Source organism: Sminthopsis crassicaudata, chromosome 1 (assembly GCF_048593235.1).
Source record: "Sminthopsis crassicaudata isolate SCR6 chromosome 1, ASM4859323v1, whole genome shotgun sequence".
Classification (NCBI taxonomy): domain Eukaryota; kingdom Metazoa; phylum Chordata; class Mammalia; order Dasyuromorphia; family Dasyuridae; genus Sminthopsis; species Sminthopsis crassicaudata.
The window spans coordinates 152,326,564-152,344,536 of NC_133617.1; the positions used below are offsets into that span (position 1 = coordinate 152,326,564).

Sequence of the window (17,973 nt, forward strand, 5' to 3'; positions counted from 1 at the left end):
ATGTTCATTTCCCTATTTTTCATGTGACAATAAAATCAGGATCAAATTTTTTATGTGCTATGAAGAATAATCAACCCATTTCTCCCTCCTTAAAAATGAGGTCATTTAAAATCAAAATCAGAAAGGAAAACAAAAATGCACATTTTGGGGCAATATAATTAGAGCAAATTATGCTTTCTGTTTTTCTTCTAAAGAGTTGGGTTTGGGGGAGGTTGTTTGTTTTTTTTTGGATAAAACAGATCATCTGTTTGTCAAAGCTTTACCACCATCAGGCAGAATCTCACTTAGGGAACTACATAAGATATCTCCCCTGAAAAGGAGGAGCAAAATGACAACTCTAATGACTTCTCCTTTCACAAAAACAGTATTTATTTGCTAAGAAGAAAGTGAAGGAGCAGAGGGACCAATATTATTGCTGAAATAAAATATTACATAGAAATTAAATGTTTTATAAACAAAAGAGTTTGTCAGTCTTTATCCCAAGGACTTCAGTTGTTTTTCTAAATAAATATCATGCAAAAAAGAATTAAATTATATCAGTTTATGTAATTACTCTGATATATATACATATATATATGTACATATATATGTATATATACATATTGATAAAATACATAGTACCATGTGGAGAGAGCCTCTAATCTGACTAATTTACTCCAAATAACCTTAAAGATTTACATCAGACCAAGCTAAGAAATAAGAGGTCCAGCTGACTTTTTGTCCTTTGGTAGAGTACACATGATAAAATAAAATGCCTTCAGTTAAGGATTAAAAAATGTGTTTAACAATGACAAAACTTTCCATGTGTTATGTCATTTGATCCTCATAAGAACATTGGGAGAAAAGGACATTTTATAAATGACATGCATTTTGGAATTCATAGTACTTAGATAGAAGAATGCAAGGTATTTGTGGAGTCCTTTATTTGCTAGCTATAGACATTTAAAATCATATCGTCAGCCAAAAGACTGCCATAGAGGCTTAGGGAAAAAAAAAAAAAAAAAAAACCTATGTAAATATGTATTTAAAGGCCTTTATCACACTATAAATTTTTAACCTCCTAAAACAAATCCATTTTGGTCTACTATGTTAACTCATTCTGCCTCTTCCATCAAAGGTTCCACAGAGAAAAAGTTTTGGGGTTGATCTTGGATCACACCTCTCTTTTCTTCATTCTTTCTCTTAAAATTTGAAGAATAGGTGCTAGTAGACAATGGGGGAAGAGAAAGTTAAATGTTTAATGGTTAAACATTTGAGAGAACACTCAGCTTCTTATTCATTAATAGAGTTTTGTTGCATTTGTTTAACACAAAAGAAAATCCCATGATCTAAAACTCAATTTGGCTTTTAAAGGGCAAGAACAGCTAGAAGAATATATTCCCTAAATATTTCTATGAGGTTATTTTATGTCAACTTCAGCATGAAGCAAATTAATATACCCCAGGTACAAGATAATCTCTGCAGAAAAGATGAAATTATGTAATCTGCAAATATCAATGGGACAAGTGGGGAAAATTACCTGGATAACTGGGAAATAAAATGCTTTTCCATAATAAGCTGGCTATTTCAGGAAAGGATGGAGTTCTCAACTTCCCTTTGATATTAAGATATGCAAGGGCTGGAAGTGCATCAGAAATTTCATTAATAGTAGCTAGACTTTACATAATGCTTTTATTTTTCAAAGTTCTTATTCTTTCCTTTCTCATTTTATGCCCATAATATCTCTGTAGATTGTTAAACATAGAAATGGATAAATATTAGTAAATAGATATTATACCTATTTTATAGAATAGGAAAAAATAAAAATAGCCAGCACATACATAGAATTTTGAGTCTGCCAAAGTCTTTTACAAATATTAATTCATCTTTTATTCACAATAATTAGATACTATTATTATCCCTAATTTAGAATAAATGAAGCAAAGAGAGGTTAAGTGACCAAATAACTAGTAAATATCTGAGGCTAATTTGCACTTATGTCTTCCTGAATCCAGGTCTTATGTTCTATTCACTGTATCACAGAAATAATTATCTACCACTAATACAAGTACTTAGTTTTTAAGTCACAACTAATTTGAAAACCTGACTTTCATTTGTCAAATAATTAAATCCCTTTCTTTACCAAGTTACAAAACATAAGTACATATAAATCCTTACCTGTTGCGACATGACGCCCCATTCCAAAGATGGCATAAATAATGGCTGGAAAGAGAGAGCCATATAAACCAAATACCGGATGGACAGAAGAGAGAATAGCAAAGGCCAAACCTAAAATAAGATCAATGGCAATTAATTATGAGTAAATTATTTCCAAGATATAGTCCACATTAACAATATTAAAAAAAAAAACTTTAGTTTTATTTGAGTTACAATTTATCACATCACCATAAATTAACTATCTCACATGCTCATTTAAAGGATAACGCATATACTCTATTTAGTACCTACCTTCTAGAATTGCATATATGATGAGATAAATAAGCCTTAGCAAGGAAGAACAATTTTTAAGATTTACACATTTTATACCTCAATCCCAAAAACCTACTATGTGCCAGATATTGTGATTACATATGAAGATACAAAGGAAATAAATGAAACCATCTATACCATAAAAGGTTTTACATTCTATTGGGGAAAACAACATATGTCTGCATAAAAAAATAGATGATACAACATGCAAAGTAATCTCAATGGGGAACTGGTTTCTGGGAGGTTCAGGAAAAGACTTCATGTAGGAGTTGGCTCTTCCACTGGGCACTAAAGGAAGCTGGAGTTTTCAAGAAGCAAAGATGAAGTCCCTTCAAAACAGTTTGAATAATGTGGAATACCTACTTGTCAGTCAACAGTCAATAAATATTCATTAATTGCTTACTATGTATCAGGCACTATACTATGTGCTAGGAAAGGATACAAGAGAGAGAGGCAAAACATAAGTGAAATTATAAAACAAGTGTAATTGTTACACATCATCTGTATCTTTTCAATTACTTTCAAGTGCAGTATTTTATTCCTATGAGACAGACAGATAGCTCTAAGTATCACTATTTAATAATTGAGACCACATATAGTGTAAGGCAACCTGTAACAAAAATCCCAAACTCCTGTTTGGGGACTGTGCCATCTTTTATCATAGTACATTGTTTCTAATGGCCTCTGATAAAGGTCTAACTTATAAACTAAAGGACTAATTATCTTGCTTGAAGAATAAGCACAAGATAGATCATAAATATGCTAGGTATTCTTCCAAGTGGAAGACATTGTCCCATGACCAATTATAGTAAGTGTTAGCTTCTTGAGGACAAAGACTTATTATTCTTTTGTTTTGTATCTCTAGTATGAATAGTGCCTTATATATAATAGAAACATAATAAATGTATGTTGAATCTGTTAGAGATATTGAATATACATAAAAAAACCAACAATGAGACGTATGATGGTCATGATTACATGATTGTAGCTAAAATAAATAAGATCAAAGAGGCAGCTAGATGGTGTAGTGGATAGATCACTGGCCCTGAAATCAGGAGGACCTGAGTTCAAATACTGCCTTAGGCACTTAATACTTCCTAGCTGTGTGACCCTGGGCAAGTTCATTTAACCCCAATTGCCTCAGCAAAAATAAATAAATGAATGAATAAATTAGATAAAACTCTTCTGATGCGGATCTCCTCACTACTAATTTTTTAACAATGACAAAACTGATATTTAAAAATAAATTTAATAAACTCTATTATTCTTCATTATTATTATTCTGGGCAGTGAAGTGTTGTGTGTGTGTGTGTGTTTATTTATATATATATATATATATATATATATATATATATATATATATATGAAGGTAGCTGTAGATAATAGATTTTAATTTATACTACCAACGATCATCATTCCTTAGTCTTGAAAACATGAATTATACAAGATTTTGTTAATGTTTCCAGAAATATATTTTCTTAACCCTAAATTCTCAGTTCTTATCCTACCTCCTGGATGACTCAGCATGTTATGTTATGAAAAATGATATGTTTGACATGAAAAATATAAAAAATACCTATCTACCTAGGAAAATAGGCAAGAAATGGTTGGCTAATGGATGAATGAGGGCTGTGTCCTATCTGTGGGATAAAACTGGGCTAGGATATAAGTACCAAAATACTTTTGCCTCAAGTTCTCCAATGAAAGGTCCAATGAGTAAAGAAAAACTATGATCTCCTGAGAAAACCCAGTTTACTTTTGAATGGTTCTGTTAGGAAGCTTTTTCTGCCATCTGTCTCTCTGAAATGCTAAAATACTAACAAAAATAAGAGTTAGTATTTGCATGGGTGGTATTTCCATGAAGACTTTAAAGGCCATTGAGTCCAAGCCTGTCTTCATTTTATTGATAAAAAAAAGTTGAGGCAGAGATAAGTTAGGTGCTTTCTTCATGCTCATAGAGTTTATTGTTTGGGATGTGATCTGAACCCATACCCTCTGATTCCAAGTCTCATGTTCTACACCATGCTGCCTCTGTCAAAACTACCTTACCCCAAACAAAACTAAATCCTGAACCCTAAGATTAGAAGTCTGATGATACTCTATTGACTGAATTATCTGGGCAACATTTTCTTTATTCTATACCAAGCTCAAATTACTTACAAAGCAATACCATAAGTAGTACAATTATGAATTTTGTGAAGTGGTCTCATTATTCAAATTCACACTGCATATTTCCATTGGGCTGTAATCAATTATCCTACTTTGCATAATTATTACTTCAAATTGAATGAATCTAAATACATGTGGCCATGTCACAAGATTCATTATTTATACAAATCAGGACCTAGCAGTTTAATACTTTACAATTTACAAAATGATTTTCTAATTGCACCATAAAATACATAATAAAACCATAATGTTGTCATCGTCATCATCATCATCATCATCATCATCCCAACTGACATTTATATGATGCTTTCAGGTTTTTAAAAGATTTTGACATACATTGTCTCATTTGTTCCTTACTAAATCCTATGTAGTAAGTACCATGGGTAGTTGTGGTGTGGTTGTTGTGGTTGTTGTTTAAATCTTTTTTATTAATTAGGGAACTGAGTCTGAGAGACACACTATTGTATAGTGGGAAAAAAGTTGAACTTTAAGTCATCTAGTCTGAATTTGAATCTCAGCTTTGCTACTTACTGTGTGACCTAGGGCAAGTCAATAAACTTCTCAGGGTTTGAACTTATAGTTGTAAAATGAGGGGATTAGAAGAGATGTTCACTTAGGTTCCTTCTGGAACTGGTATCATGATCTTATGTTGCCCAGGATCACAGAGCTAGAAAGTTAAGAAATATAATTGCTTTCATTTTACCAAAGAAAATCTAAAATTGTAAAAAGCTTATGTTACCTACTGAAGGATAAATATTGAGAAAATGGCAGGACTAGAATTTTCTAGCTTAAATTCTAAGGTTCATAGACAACCAAGTGGGTTTCTTTAGATTCTGTACCTTTATCCAATTAAAAAGAATTCTGGTAAGACACACACTAGAACTAAAATTTGGAAATCTTAAAATAAAATGCAAAATACTATCACTTCAAAAAAATTCCACAAGATTAAATCAAGGACTAGAGATTGACAATCCCTTTTCCTTGAGCTCACACTAAATGGATACAGAGCTTTGTTTCTCAGCAGTGATAGTTTTCACACCCGTGGAAATCCTGCCTCTGGGCTGAAGGTTTGAACAATGGACAAGGGAAGCATTGTCCTAGACTGATAGCTTACTGACAATCTCCTGCAAGAAGTTAGGCATATAAAAGTATCTTCCTGAAAGGAAAAGCCTCATATCTCTACTCATTTTATACTTGTATCCATATTATAAATTCTGTAATTTTTTTTTTCTTACAGGGTAAGAACATTAAAAAGAAATCTTCAGTGAAAATACCATTTACTTATATTCAGTCAAATAGATTTCCTTATCATTTACATATTAGAAGTATGTACAGTGCCTGTTTAATGATACACTATACTATGAACTATATATAAAAATTAGTTATAATTCTGTTATGGAGATTTGAAATTCAGATCAGTAAAATCAATCATGAATACGTTATAGAACTCTATTCAGTAATCTATGGGGAGAGCAAAAACAATACCCCAAACAGACAATGTAAGATTAAAATTTCTGGAAAGTGCTACCATGGATTAAAAATAAACCATACATCAAGCCAAATTAAAGAGTAATTTTTCAATGGAAAAGAGAGAAAAGGAGGAAGACGACAAAGAAGAGAAAGAAAAAAGTGGAGGAAGAGGAGGAAAGAATGTGAAAGAAAAGGGAGAGAAAGCAGGAAAAGGAGAAAGGAATAGGAAAAGGGAGGAAAAGACTCAAGAGAGGAAAAAAAGAGAAAGAAGAAGAGGTCAAAGAAGAGAAAGGAGAAGCAAAACCAGCAATTATTTAGATATCTCATTATCTACTAAGATCAGAAAAGAGTTAATCATATTGGTCATGTGACTTTGGTAAGATTGACACTGCTATAAAAGAATAATGCTTGAGGAACTATCTTTGAAATTTTTGAATGAACACATGGATGAACAGCAATAGCTACTATTTATATAGCAACTTAAGGTTTGCAAAATACTTACATAGATAAACAAATGTGATGAATGAATGAATAAAAAGCTCCTAATTTGTGCTAAGCACTATGCTAGGCACCAGTTATGCAAAATGAAAAATCTAAATAAGCTCTTCTCTCCAAGGGCACGTTCTAATTGGAAAAGATAAGACATAAAGAAAGGTTCAGTGTAGGCAGAAAGACCCAGGCATCCTAAGGGTTCAACAATAGGGAGCATGGAAAGACATAAAGTCTTTAAATTATATAAGTAGGTCAGATAATAGTGTCAGTGAGCACATGGTCTTGAGTCAGAGCAGAGGAAAAGATTAGGACAGATAACTAGATGGTATAATGGCTAGTTATATTAGACCTGAAATCAGGACAACTTGAATTCAAATCTTGCCTCAAATCCAAACTAGTTTATGACCCTTAATTTTTCCCCAGCTTTAATTTCTCCATCTGTATAATTGGGATAATAATGATAATTATAGTATTGTTGTGACAATCAAATGAGATAACAAATTTAAAGTGCTTTCTAAAAATAAATACCAGCTCTTCCAATAAATTTTGGGAAGCATTAAGAAACAAGGGAAGGAACAGATGGTAAAGAATAGTAACCCTACATCTTACTCTATTATATTTGTCAAGAAAACTCCAAATGGGATCAAGAAGAGTCAAACACACTGAAAAACTGAACAACATATTATATAAATAGCAGTCTACCAGATTAGATTAAAAATAAAAAAATAATATGCATAAAGTATCTGTAGTTCTCCACTATGGTAAAATTTATGCAACTGGGACTGGTTTTGTGGTAATAAAAGGACCCAAATATACACACATACAAACTATGTATAATATATATTATGTTACATATGTGTATATATTTTACATGTATGTTTACAACTTATACATATGTATATGTGTGTTTGTGTATAAATCCAAGTTACCAAAACCTAATACTCTACAACTAATTTAGTTCAACAGATCTACATTTCCACTAGAACCTTTTTCTCTAAAATTTATTTGCCGAAAAATTACTGGTTCTTGAGTCAGAGGACCTGGTTCAAATTCTGCCACCAATCTTTATTACCTATGTGACCTTAAACAAGTCATTTAACTCCCTGACTTCTATTTCCTCATCTATAAAAGAAAAAAAAACCTTTACCACTCAGCTTGAGATCCTTTCCAGCTATAAATCTTTTATCCTATGATGCTATAATGTAATTTTGCTTATCTTTCTGTCTCATTTTTTTGTTACAGCCTACCTAAAGAACAGTAGAGACTCCTTAAAACCACATTCTGAATATTAACACAGTGACCTTAAATAAATATTAAATTATATTATGAGCTTCCCATCTTAACTATGAAAATCTTTAGTCTCCAGTCTTGAATTTTCTATTTAAGTCACTGACAAATTCTATGTCAGAGACCATATTCTGATAAGAGGGCTAGGTGATATAGTGGATAGAGTGGTGGACCAATAAGACCTGAATTTAAATTTGGCCTCAGATACTTATTAGCTATGTGATCCTGGCAAATCACTCCAATAACTTTGCCAAAAAAATCCCAAATGATGTCAAGAAGAGTCAGACATGACTAAATTGACTAAATAAAATACTGATTAACCCCTTATACTTGGTGTGCTCATATTTCTTATTTATAAAATGAAGTGGTTAAACTAAATGACCTCTAAGATCCTTCTACCTCTAAACCTACAATTCAATCACTCTTTGGCCTTTTCTGTAGGAAATTAACTTGGGGTGCTAGAGACATAGGGAGGTGCCAATATAGTGAATGTAAAAGATTTTCCTTGAATAACCATTTTATAACCTGTCATATAGCTACTAAGAAAATGTGTTTAAATTATTCCAAAAAAGGTCAGAATTCTTAGAACATTACTACTCTAATGTCTAGGAAATAGTGTCTAGAGAAATTATAAAAGGCCAAATGAGAATAAGGAAGAGCTAACCACATCTGGAACTATGGCTCTGTGAGTTTAAGGAATAGAGTTTCCACAATAAATGATTTTTCCCATTATACTAATTCCTGGCATAAATGAAAACAAACCTTGTATAAAAATATTGAGGAGGCTGAACCTAGACTGGTATGTAAAAATTTGGAGCTATACCCTCTTCCCCAAATCCCTCTACATATTCTTAGCCTAGACTCTCAGGGTGCTCCTAATATATTCTATCAGATAGTCAATTAATTGAGAATTATTAGTTTGCTTGTTGGGTTTTTATCATACAAATAAATAAAAGACTATTCCCTGTGGCTGGCTCACTGGCAATTTCCACACATGTTAAGATCACTTAATCATTTAAGAACAGCCTTCATTGAGTTGGTGGAATTTTGGTATTTTTTTAAATTCACCAAACTAAAACAAAATTATGTTTTTCAGTTCTTTTTCAGTCCCATGTATGGATTGTGTCATTGGTAGAAGATGACTCCTATATTTGGGGTATATTATTTTCTAAACCAAATAAGCTATACTTTTCCTTACAAGTCATGTTGCTACTCTTTCCAGAAAACAAACTAGAAAATTACTTCATATAAAGAAAAATTACCCAGGAGTAAAAGCTTAGTAATTAATTACTTCTAAAGTTCTCAAGGGAAGCTAGGTAGAGAGAGGCAGGCTTGCTACAGGTAAACTGAGTTACATAGGGCATTTTTAAATTAGGTATGAGAATTCTCACATGTTCTCAAATGCTGAAAAAAAAATATTTTAAATGACATGACATAGTAGAAAGAACACTAGATTTGCAGTAACAGATACTGGGTTCCAATCCTGCCTCTACCAAACATTGTGAGCCTGGGAAAGCCATTTTGGCCTCAGTTTCTAATTGAATTAAAAAGTACCTTGCAATTTTATTTTTTATGGACTCATAGAACTTTATTATTATTATTATTATTATTTTTTTTTTTGCTGAGGCAATTGGAATTAAGTGACTTGCCCAGGGTCACACAGCTTTCTCCCTTCCCAGTCCCACCTCATTGAGACAATACATGTAAACATTTCCATAAAAGTCATGTTGTGAAAGAAAACATAGATTATTCCTCCCCCCGCAAAAAAAAAAACCCTCAAGAAAAATAAAGTTAAAAAATATGTTTTAATCTGTATTGAGACACAATTAGTTCTTTCTCTGGATATGAATAACAGTTTTTATCAAAAGTCCTTCGGAGTTGTTTTGAATCATTGTATTGTGGAGAACAGCAAAGTCACTCACAACTATTATCTTACAGCATTGTTGTTACTTTATACATAGTACATTTCACTTTTCTTGAGTTCATGGAGGACTTTCCAGGTTTTTCTAAGAGTATCCTTCTCATCATTTCTCATGTAACAGTAATATTCCACCTCAATCATATACAACAATTTGGCCACTTTCCAATTGATGGATATCCTTTCAATTTCCAATTCTTTGCTCCCAGAAAAGATAGCAATTTTGTACATATAGATCCTCTTCTTTTTCTTTTTTTAATCTCTTTTGGGATTCATGTCTAGTAATTGTATTATTAGGTCAAAGGAAATGCATGATTTTATAACTCTTTAGGAATAGTTCATAACTTTGATCATTTATCAATTGGAGGATTTTATATTCAAGGTTTTGCCCTTTTCCTATCAAACATAAGTTCCACAATTAATACACATAGACATTAGCAATGAAACTCATTTTTCTAAATTATAATCAAAATAGAAATTAGAGGAGGTGTACATATGAGCATATATACCAGAGTGAAAGAGTTCACCCATTAAGAGTGAGAAAATTCAGGTCAACCAAGAGAGAGATTCCTAAATGTCACCAAGAGAAAGTACATATCAGTCTCTAATGTAGCAATTGGGGAACAGGCACCTGATGGAGACTGTGAGTTCCTCTCAAGTCTGGCTTCAAAAGCGAAGAAAAGGCCAACCCCATTCAAAGCTAGAGGCCAAAATGATCCAAAGTAACTCAACACTTGAAGGTTTTCTGAAACTGAAGAAAGCAACTCTTACCAGTTCCACCGCCTATGCAGGGCAGGGCCTTCATCTCCACCAAAAAGGAGAAAATTCCATATCAATGGGCTTTGGAATTGAAATTACATAAAATAAGACTGAAACCAGATTTTGAAGACTCTTAGATGTTAAGTTAAACTTTTCAAATTTATCTTGTTTGAAGTAATATAGAACTAAATTGAAGGATTTTTAAAGTAGGAAAGTAAAATAATCAGGTATCATACAGACATTCAATCAATAAACATTTATTAAGCACCTACTATGAGCCAGACATTGTACTAAGTGCTGGGGACACAAAGGCAAAAGATAGTCCCTGTTCTCAAAGAGTTCAGCCTAATGGAGGAATAAAAGACTGGATACATTTGAGCCAGGAAAAAAAAAAAAAAAAGATACATTAGGAGAGAGAAGACTATTATATTTGAAAGAGGGGAGGAGGAGGAGAGATGACTTGAGAGATCACTGAAGGAGGGGGAGATCACTTGACCTCAAAGTACAGTACTAGCACAGTTTTTTGAAGTTGCACAGAGGAAATAGAGGAAAGACTCATTGTTAGAGAAAACTTCTAAATTGGGTTACTAGAGAGATATGATGAAGGGGGAATGGGAACCTTAAATGAACACAGATTAAATGTGTTTTGGAGAGCATTCTTGTTCACATATAGATTGGACTAGAGGGATCCCTTTTAATATTAAGACCCTGAATTCTGCATATTTGTGATTCTAGCCCTCAAATGTGTGTGTGTGTGTGTGTGTGTGTGTGTGTGTGTGTACAGAGATGCTTCCCAGAGTGTCTAGCAGATAGTAGGTGCTTAATTAATGCTTACTGACTGTCTTCAAACACTGATTTCATTCAATGGAGCTCTTGACTGTTTAATCAAAGCCAGGTTACCCAAGCTCTAGCTTTATCTTGGAAGATGACCTGAAAAATCATGATTTTTTGGCTCATTTTGCTCCCACAAGAATTTCTACTAAGAACCTCAGAATAGTTCATGTCTAAGTTTCCGCAAATATCTATTTTGCCTGTTGGAAAGTAGAAGTATTAAAAATATCCCATAAATAGGTGGAGCAAATTTCCTTTTCTTCACACTCACTCCAGGGACCCCATACACACCTCCATCCTCCTGGTTTTGCCATAAAGATCTGTAGTCTCACAAAAGGAAAACAAACTTTATGTTGGAACTCTCTCATCCTTGACATTCTAAGGAGTTTGTCCTTCATACCAGCCATCCAGTCAGGCCTCCAGGATTAAGTAAACACCTTGAGGGTGTAGACTCAAGTCTCAGCTGTACAACTTATGTGACCTTGGACAAGTTCAAGTTATCTAGACTTCATATTGCTTATCTGTAAAGCAGAGAATCTTATTAAGTATTCTTTCAGGTCTCTTTGAGTTCTAAATCCATGTTGTCATGATATTGTTATTATTCAGTCATTTCACATGTATCTGACTTTTTGTTACCGCATTTGGGGATTCTCTGGCAGAGACATTGGAGTGGTTTATCATTCCCTTCTCTAGCCCATTTTACAGATGAAAAAACTGGGCAAGAGAAGCAGATGCAAGTCCAGTGCTTTGATCCATTCCAAGGCCACTTTGGAAGGGAACAAATTTGGAGTGTCTAAAGAGGCAACTTACTTTCCCTTCAGAATATGGGAATCCACTTTGCATCTGCTCCTTTTGCCCAGTTCCAGCTCTAAGGAAGAAGATGTCCTTGCCAGGATAAACTCATCATTTCTAAATTGGCTAATCTGATGCTAACTCAAGCCTTGATAGACTACTTTCTTCTGTCCACTATTCCCTCTGTTTACAACTCCCAATGGCTTCTTTTATAAAAAGTAGAAACTGGATTTTCAGTCCACTCTACTTTGCATCTACTGCGGTTTCAGCTCTATGGGATAAAATGCCTCCAAGTTGAGAACTCAATGGTATCCCATCCCAGACCCCTTTCCTGACTCCTTTTGTGCACTGTCTTCCCATTTAAATTGTAAGTTAGATGAAGTCAAAGGCATTTTTTTCTCTTCATTAATTTTATTCCTAGTGCTTATCATAGTGTCTGGCAATTTACAGGCACTTAATGTTTAAAGGATTGAAATATCTAACTCACTCAAAAAAGCAATGGAATTAAAGCCAGTTTCTTTGATCTTGTGTACTATGTCTAGGTTCTCAGTAAAGAATCGTTAAGACTCCCAGAAAGCTTGGTTTCAGGAACTCAGTCATCTGAAGTTCAAAAATTGCCACCTTTGAGCTAGTGTCCTCTCCAGAGCATCCAAATCTCCAGGAATATAGCCAAGAAATCAAGATCTAGAAACTCTCCTGGGGCTGTGTATTTGAGTTTACCCACCTCTGCCTCTCATTGCCATCTCTGGACTTATATGACAATAAATAAATGGATTAATAGATTTTATCATATATACTATATTAATAATATTTTATTATCTATACTAACAGCAATTATATATATATATGTGTGTATATGTATACACACACATACACACACACATATATACATATATATATGTATATATATATATATATATATATATATAGCAATTAGATAACATTTCACGTTGGCAAAATTACATGTTATGTCCTTTGATCTTCACAACAACCCGGGAGGGAGAAGTAGATACTAGTAGTTAAGTAATTTGTCCAGGGTCACAAAGCCTTTTAAATATCTGGGGCAGAATTTGAACTTAGATCTCCCTGATCACAAGTCCAGTGTTCTATCTAATGCAACATTTTATATGAATACCCAATTAACCTGTAAACGCACCTGAAATGTGTTGCTTTTCCAAGGCTTCCATAAACAATTCCTGGACTAGATATTAGCAGAACAGGTTGAACATTTGCATTCCTCACCCAACCTCCCCCTGAGATCTAAGTCAGTTCTCAGGTTCTGATTTCTGGCACATTCCCAGATCTCTCTCTGGATCTTTCAAGCCCAATTCAATGATGAAAAAATCCATTTTAAAAGCTCAGCACAAAGTGAGAGAAGGGGATGGTTTGTATTTGGCCAAGTTCTAGCATATGAAACTAAATCATATATCCTCAATGACATATAAATTAGTTTGGTTAATATTTATGTCATCTATGGCCAAGATTTTTCCTTAATCCTCTCAGTGAGTTGCCAGTATACATATTCATATTCCCATAGAAAGATGGACTTTTCAATGACCTATTCAAATTGACCAGGAAAATTTTTTATTTATTCATTTATTAATAAGCATTTACTAAGTGTCCAGTATGTGCCAAGCACTCTAAGAGCAAGTGCTTTTAGAGGAAATCTAGTCCAACTCCCTTTTAAAGTTTTTGAGATTCAGAGGAGATTTTTTGCCATATAGATTAGTCCTCTATATCCATATACTGATCTGTCTTATTGTTAGTTACTTTCATATAGCTATCTATAAGAAAGAAAGAAAGAAAGAAAGAAAGAAAGAAAGAAAGAAAGAAAGAAAGAAAGAAAGAAAGAAAGAAAGAAAGAAAGAAAGAAAGAAAGAAAGAAAGAAAGAAAGAAAGAAAGAAAGAAAGAAAGAAAGAAAGAAAGAAAGAAAGAAAGAAAGAAAGAAAGAAAGAAAAAGAGAGATGGGGGGAGGGACAGAGGAAGGAAGGAAGAAAGGAAGGAAGGGAAGAAGGGAGGAAGAAAAAAAGACACATCTAATTAGTATCAGAGGCAGAATTTGAACTCAGATCTTCCTGACTATTATGTGAAGAAAGGAAAGGAAAGAAAAAAGAAAGAAAATTTTGGAGGCCTGAAAAATGGGCAGGCAACTTTTCAACAAATGGAAATCTTAATGAAAAAGATAATTACATATGTACGAAAAGAGGATGGGATGTGCATAGCCAAAAGGATAGGGATGTATAGTAAGTAAATCCTCAAAGGACAATACTTATTCTCGTTTGGATGGTGCATAGAGGATATAGTATATAGTCTGTGAAAAACGACTAGAAAAAATACAGGATATCACCAGAATGTAGAAAGCTTAGAATGCCCAACAAAGGAGTATGAATGTTATTTAGAAGACAACATTAGTTGTCAGGTAAATGACTTTCCAGTGACACTTCTAAAGAAAATGACATCCAATTGTTCCCTTCCCTGTCAGGCACACACTTTAACAATATGCCATTCAAGGCTTTGGGTATTTTCAGATCTCTTCGGAAGAATGAACTAGCAGAATGCTCATCCTCATTGATAAGAGTATCTTATCTATAAGGAGTTAGAACTTCAAGAAAACTCCCATCCCCTTCTAATCTTCACATTAGGGTCATTCTTTTAAAAAGAAAAAAATTACATCAGTTTCATTTCCTAATATTTATTTCCTCCTCTCCAACCTAAAGAGATAGACCTTAAACGAACAAAAAAGAAAGAAAAAAAAAGTTCAGCAAAGCACAACTAATGAATATATCAATGAAGATATATGCTGAATAGAAGAGAAAGAGGAACATTCTCTTCTCTCTCCTTCAGGGCCAAGTTAGATCATTACTCTTTCCATTTGCAATGCTAGAGTCATTCTTGTTCACAATATAGAAATAGCAATACACAAAATGATTCATTGGAACATTTTGAAGGTACTACTTAACCCCATAGTGATAAATGTGCAGCTATTATTATCCTCCATATCAAGAAGGATTTTTTAGAAACATGAAACAATTATATGAGTGTAAATAAGAAAACAGCTGGTCACATGCTCAGGTTTCCCTCCCACAGACCTGACTAAATCTTGCTAATATATGAGGAGATCATATATACATGAGCTTCACAAAGATCCAGAAACTAATTAGGAAAAAAATATCTCTTATTGAAAATACTTTATTCTTCCATATTCCTTGAAGATTTTGCAGTCTTGAATGTAAGGGTGGGAAACAAAAATTCCTACCTACGGTTGCTTCCTAAGGAATTTCTACTTTGAAAAGTAATGCTACAAAATGCCAAGTGTACTAGGGGTAGTGGTAATGTTATTGTGGCATCTAGGTAAAGCAAGCATGAGGGACTTGGAGTCAGAAAGATCTGAGTTCAAATTCTGCCTCTGGTATTAATATTAGATGTGTGATTCTGCACAAGTCACTTAATCCGTCTCAGCCTCAGTTTCCTCATCTATGAATTAAGAATAATAGCACCTACTTCATAGACTTGTGAGGATCATAAGAGATAACATATAAAATGATATATAAACTCTATTATTATTCAAAGGCAAGATGTATTTGTAGTCTGAATAATAATACATATCATGAAATACTTAAAATTTGCAAAAGTACTTTCTGTACAAACTCACTTGAATTTTACTATAACACTACAAATTGGATATAATCCATTTTATTATACTCATGTTATAAATAGGTAAACTGAGGCTCAGAGTCTTGAAACAAATTATTTATGGTCACACAGCTAGTAAGGATCAGCAATGAGATTTGAACTCTGTTCTTCCTCACACCAAGTCCAATATTCTCTCCATGGTGCCACAGAGTGTGCCAATATGAAATACACAGGTCTGGGAACTCAAGCACATGATCTTTTCAATATCTCCTCCATGGTAAGTCATCAATTCTTGCTTCCTATTTCTATTTAATGAAAAAGTAGTTATTCAATTATATTCATAATTGTTGTTGTTTTTTAAATTAGAAAAGTGTTATTAATTCTTTATGAAATTAATAGAGAAAGAATATGAGTAGGCTACTCTCTTGTACCCATATCCCAAAGATAAAATCACTTGGAGGCTATAATGTGGTAAATTATTTCTATGAAACTGATAAATGTTTGAAGGAGTTAATTTATTTCTCCTGGCAAATCCAGTTATTTCTAGAGAGGAATAGCTTGCCCAGCATGGCTAGCTTCCACAAAGTATAAAATAACAAACAGAATCAACAAGAAGACTACAAAATAGTTACCCATGGGAAAAATTGGTTTGCATCTCTAACGGGGAAAGTCAACCAGACTGAAGAGTTATTGTTTATTTGATCAGATTCAGTCAAGGTTGGAACTCCTTTCAAAGATAATGGAACCCTGCTACATAATATCATATTAAAGAAAATAATGATGTTTTCAATTTTGTACATTCCCACTTTTCTGGGACATTTAAATTATTTTATGAATAACACATTAAACACAGTTGCTAACCATAGAGACCTAAAAGGCAATGGGCTAGTAAGTGTCCTTTAGCTTAGTCCTGAAAATAAGCATTAGTTTTGTGCCTAAGGTAGGACTGTAAACCAAAGTAGGCCTAGCAAGAATGATAGTTTTTAGGTAGAAATATTTAACATTGTCTATCTGTCTCTTCCATTTTCTCCTTTATTTCTTTTATTATATATGTATGTTTTATAAACACTGAGTATATTTGTAAGGAAAATGATCACATTCTTTTAGCCTAGTACAAGAATTGTAAGAATGAAGGAAAGATGGCAACAAGGAATAGAAATGTCATGTTAAGTGACTTTAATTGATGATTTTTTACCAAACCTATTATTTCATCAACATAGAGCGCTCTTATTGATGAAATTGACACCTGCTCAGCAGCTTAAAGTCTAAAAGATTTGTTTGAGACATTGAGAGGTTAATTGGTTTGCCCAACCTTAGAAAGTGAACTTGAAGCTGAGTATCCAAGGACAATGTTCTATCCATTTAGACACACTTCTTCTCAATTCATGTGTATAAGGATGAATGTTTGTCAGAGTTAAAAATTTCTTCAAAGTTGACATGTTCCACTCCTTTGTTTTAAGAATTACTAGATCCAAAACATTCTAAATAAGCAACCATCTTTTAAGTGCCTATGTCTTTTATAAAATCATCACAATGTATGTGTATCTTGGAGAGATTACAGATGACTAAGGGAACTCTTCCATTTTCTGAATATTAAAGAACCTTTTATCCACTTGAAGATCATTATTTGTCATCCCTGAACTTTCTCTTCAAGCCATTCCCAATTGACTTAACCTTTCTACCCTTGTGATTGTCCATAAAATCTTTTCCAAGTTCCTCTGCTTCCCTCTTAAAATTGTGGAACTCTTAATTAGACATAGCACTTAAAGGTCCCATGAATTATTTATAAAACTTTCTTATATCACCCCCTTTCACTTCCACATCCTCACTAATGGAAAAATGGGAAGAGAGATTGCTAAAAATCACTGAGTCCTTATTTCATCTGCAAACATGAACTTGATTGTTGGTAATCTGAATGTTCTGGCTTTGTCTAAAAACCAACAAGTTACAGCCAAATGGTATTTTGATATCCAAGTTTTCCTTTAAGAGGTGAATAAAGAAATTAATTTCAAAGACAAAAAAAAAAAAAAAACAACATTTAATGGGGCAATTACTCAGATCATCTTGCAGTATTTGTGAACATAATCAAATAAAATTTAAAAAAATAAATATTTTTATGTGCTAATATAGATTATAAGGGAGTGAATAGAGG

At 33.2% G+C, this 17,973-nt stretch overlaps 1 protein-coding gene across 3 annotated transcripts in view; it reads right to left on the reverse strand.

Moving 5' to 3' along the window:
- Window positions 1-17,973, reverse strand: part of SLC26A7 (solute carrier family 26 member 7) — a 273,392-nt gene that overhangs the window by 148,201 nt on the left and 107,218 nt on the right. For all 3 annotated transcript variants that reach the window (XM_074269726.1, XM_074269721.1, XM_074269713.1), the window contains one exon: window positions 2,158-2,268. In XM_074269726.1, the coding sequence (XP_074125827.1) occupies window positions 2,158-2,179 (22 nt within the window). In that variant the 5' untranslated portion in view covers window positions 2,180-2,268. The remainder of the gene's footprint in view (window positions 1-2,157; window positions 2,269-17,973) is intronic.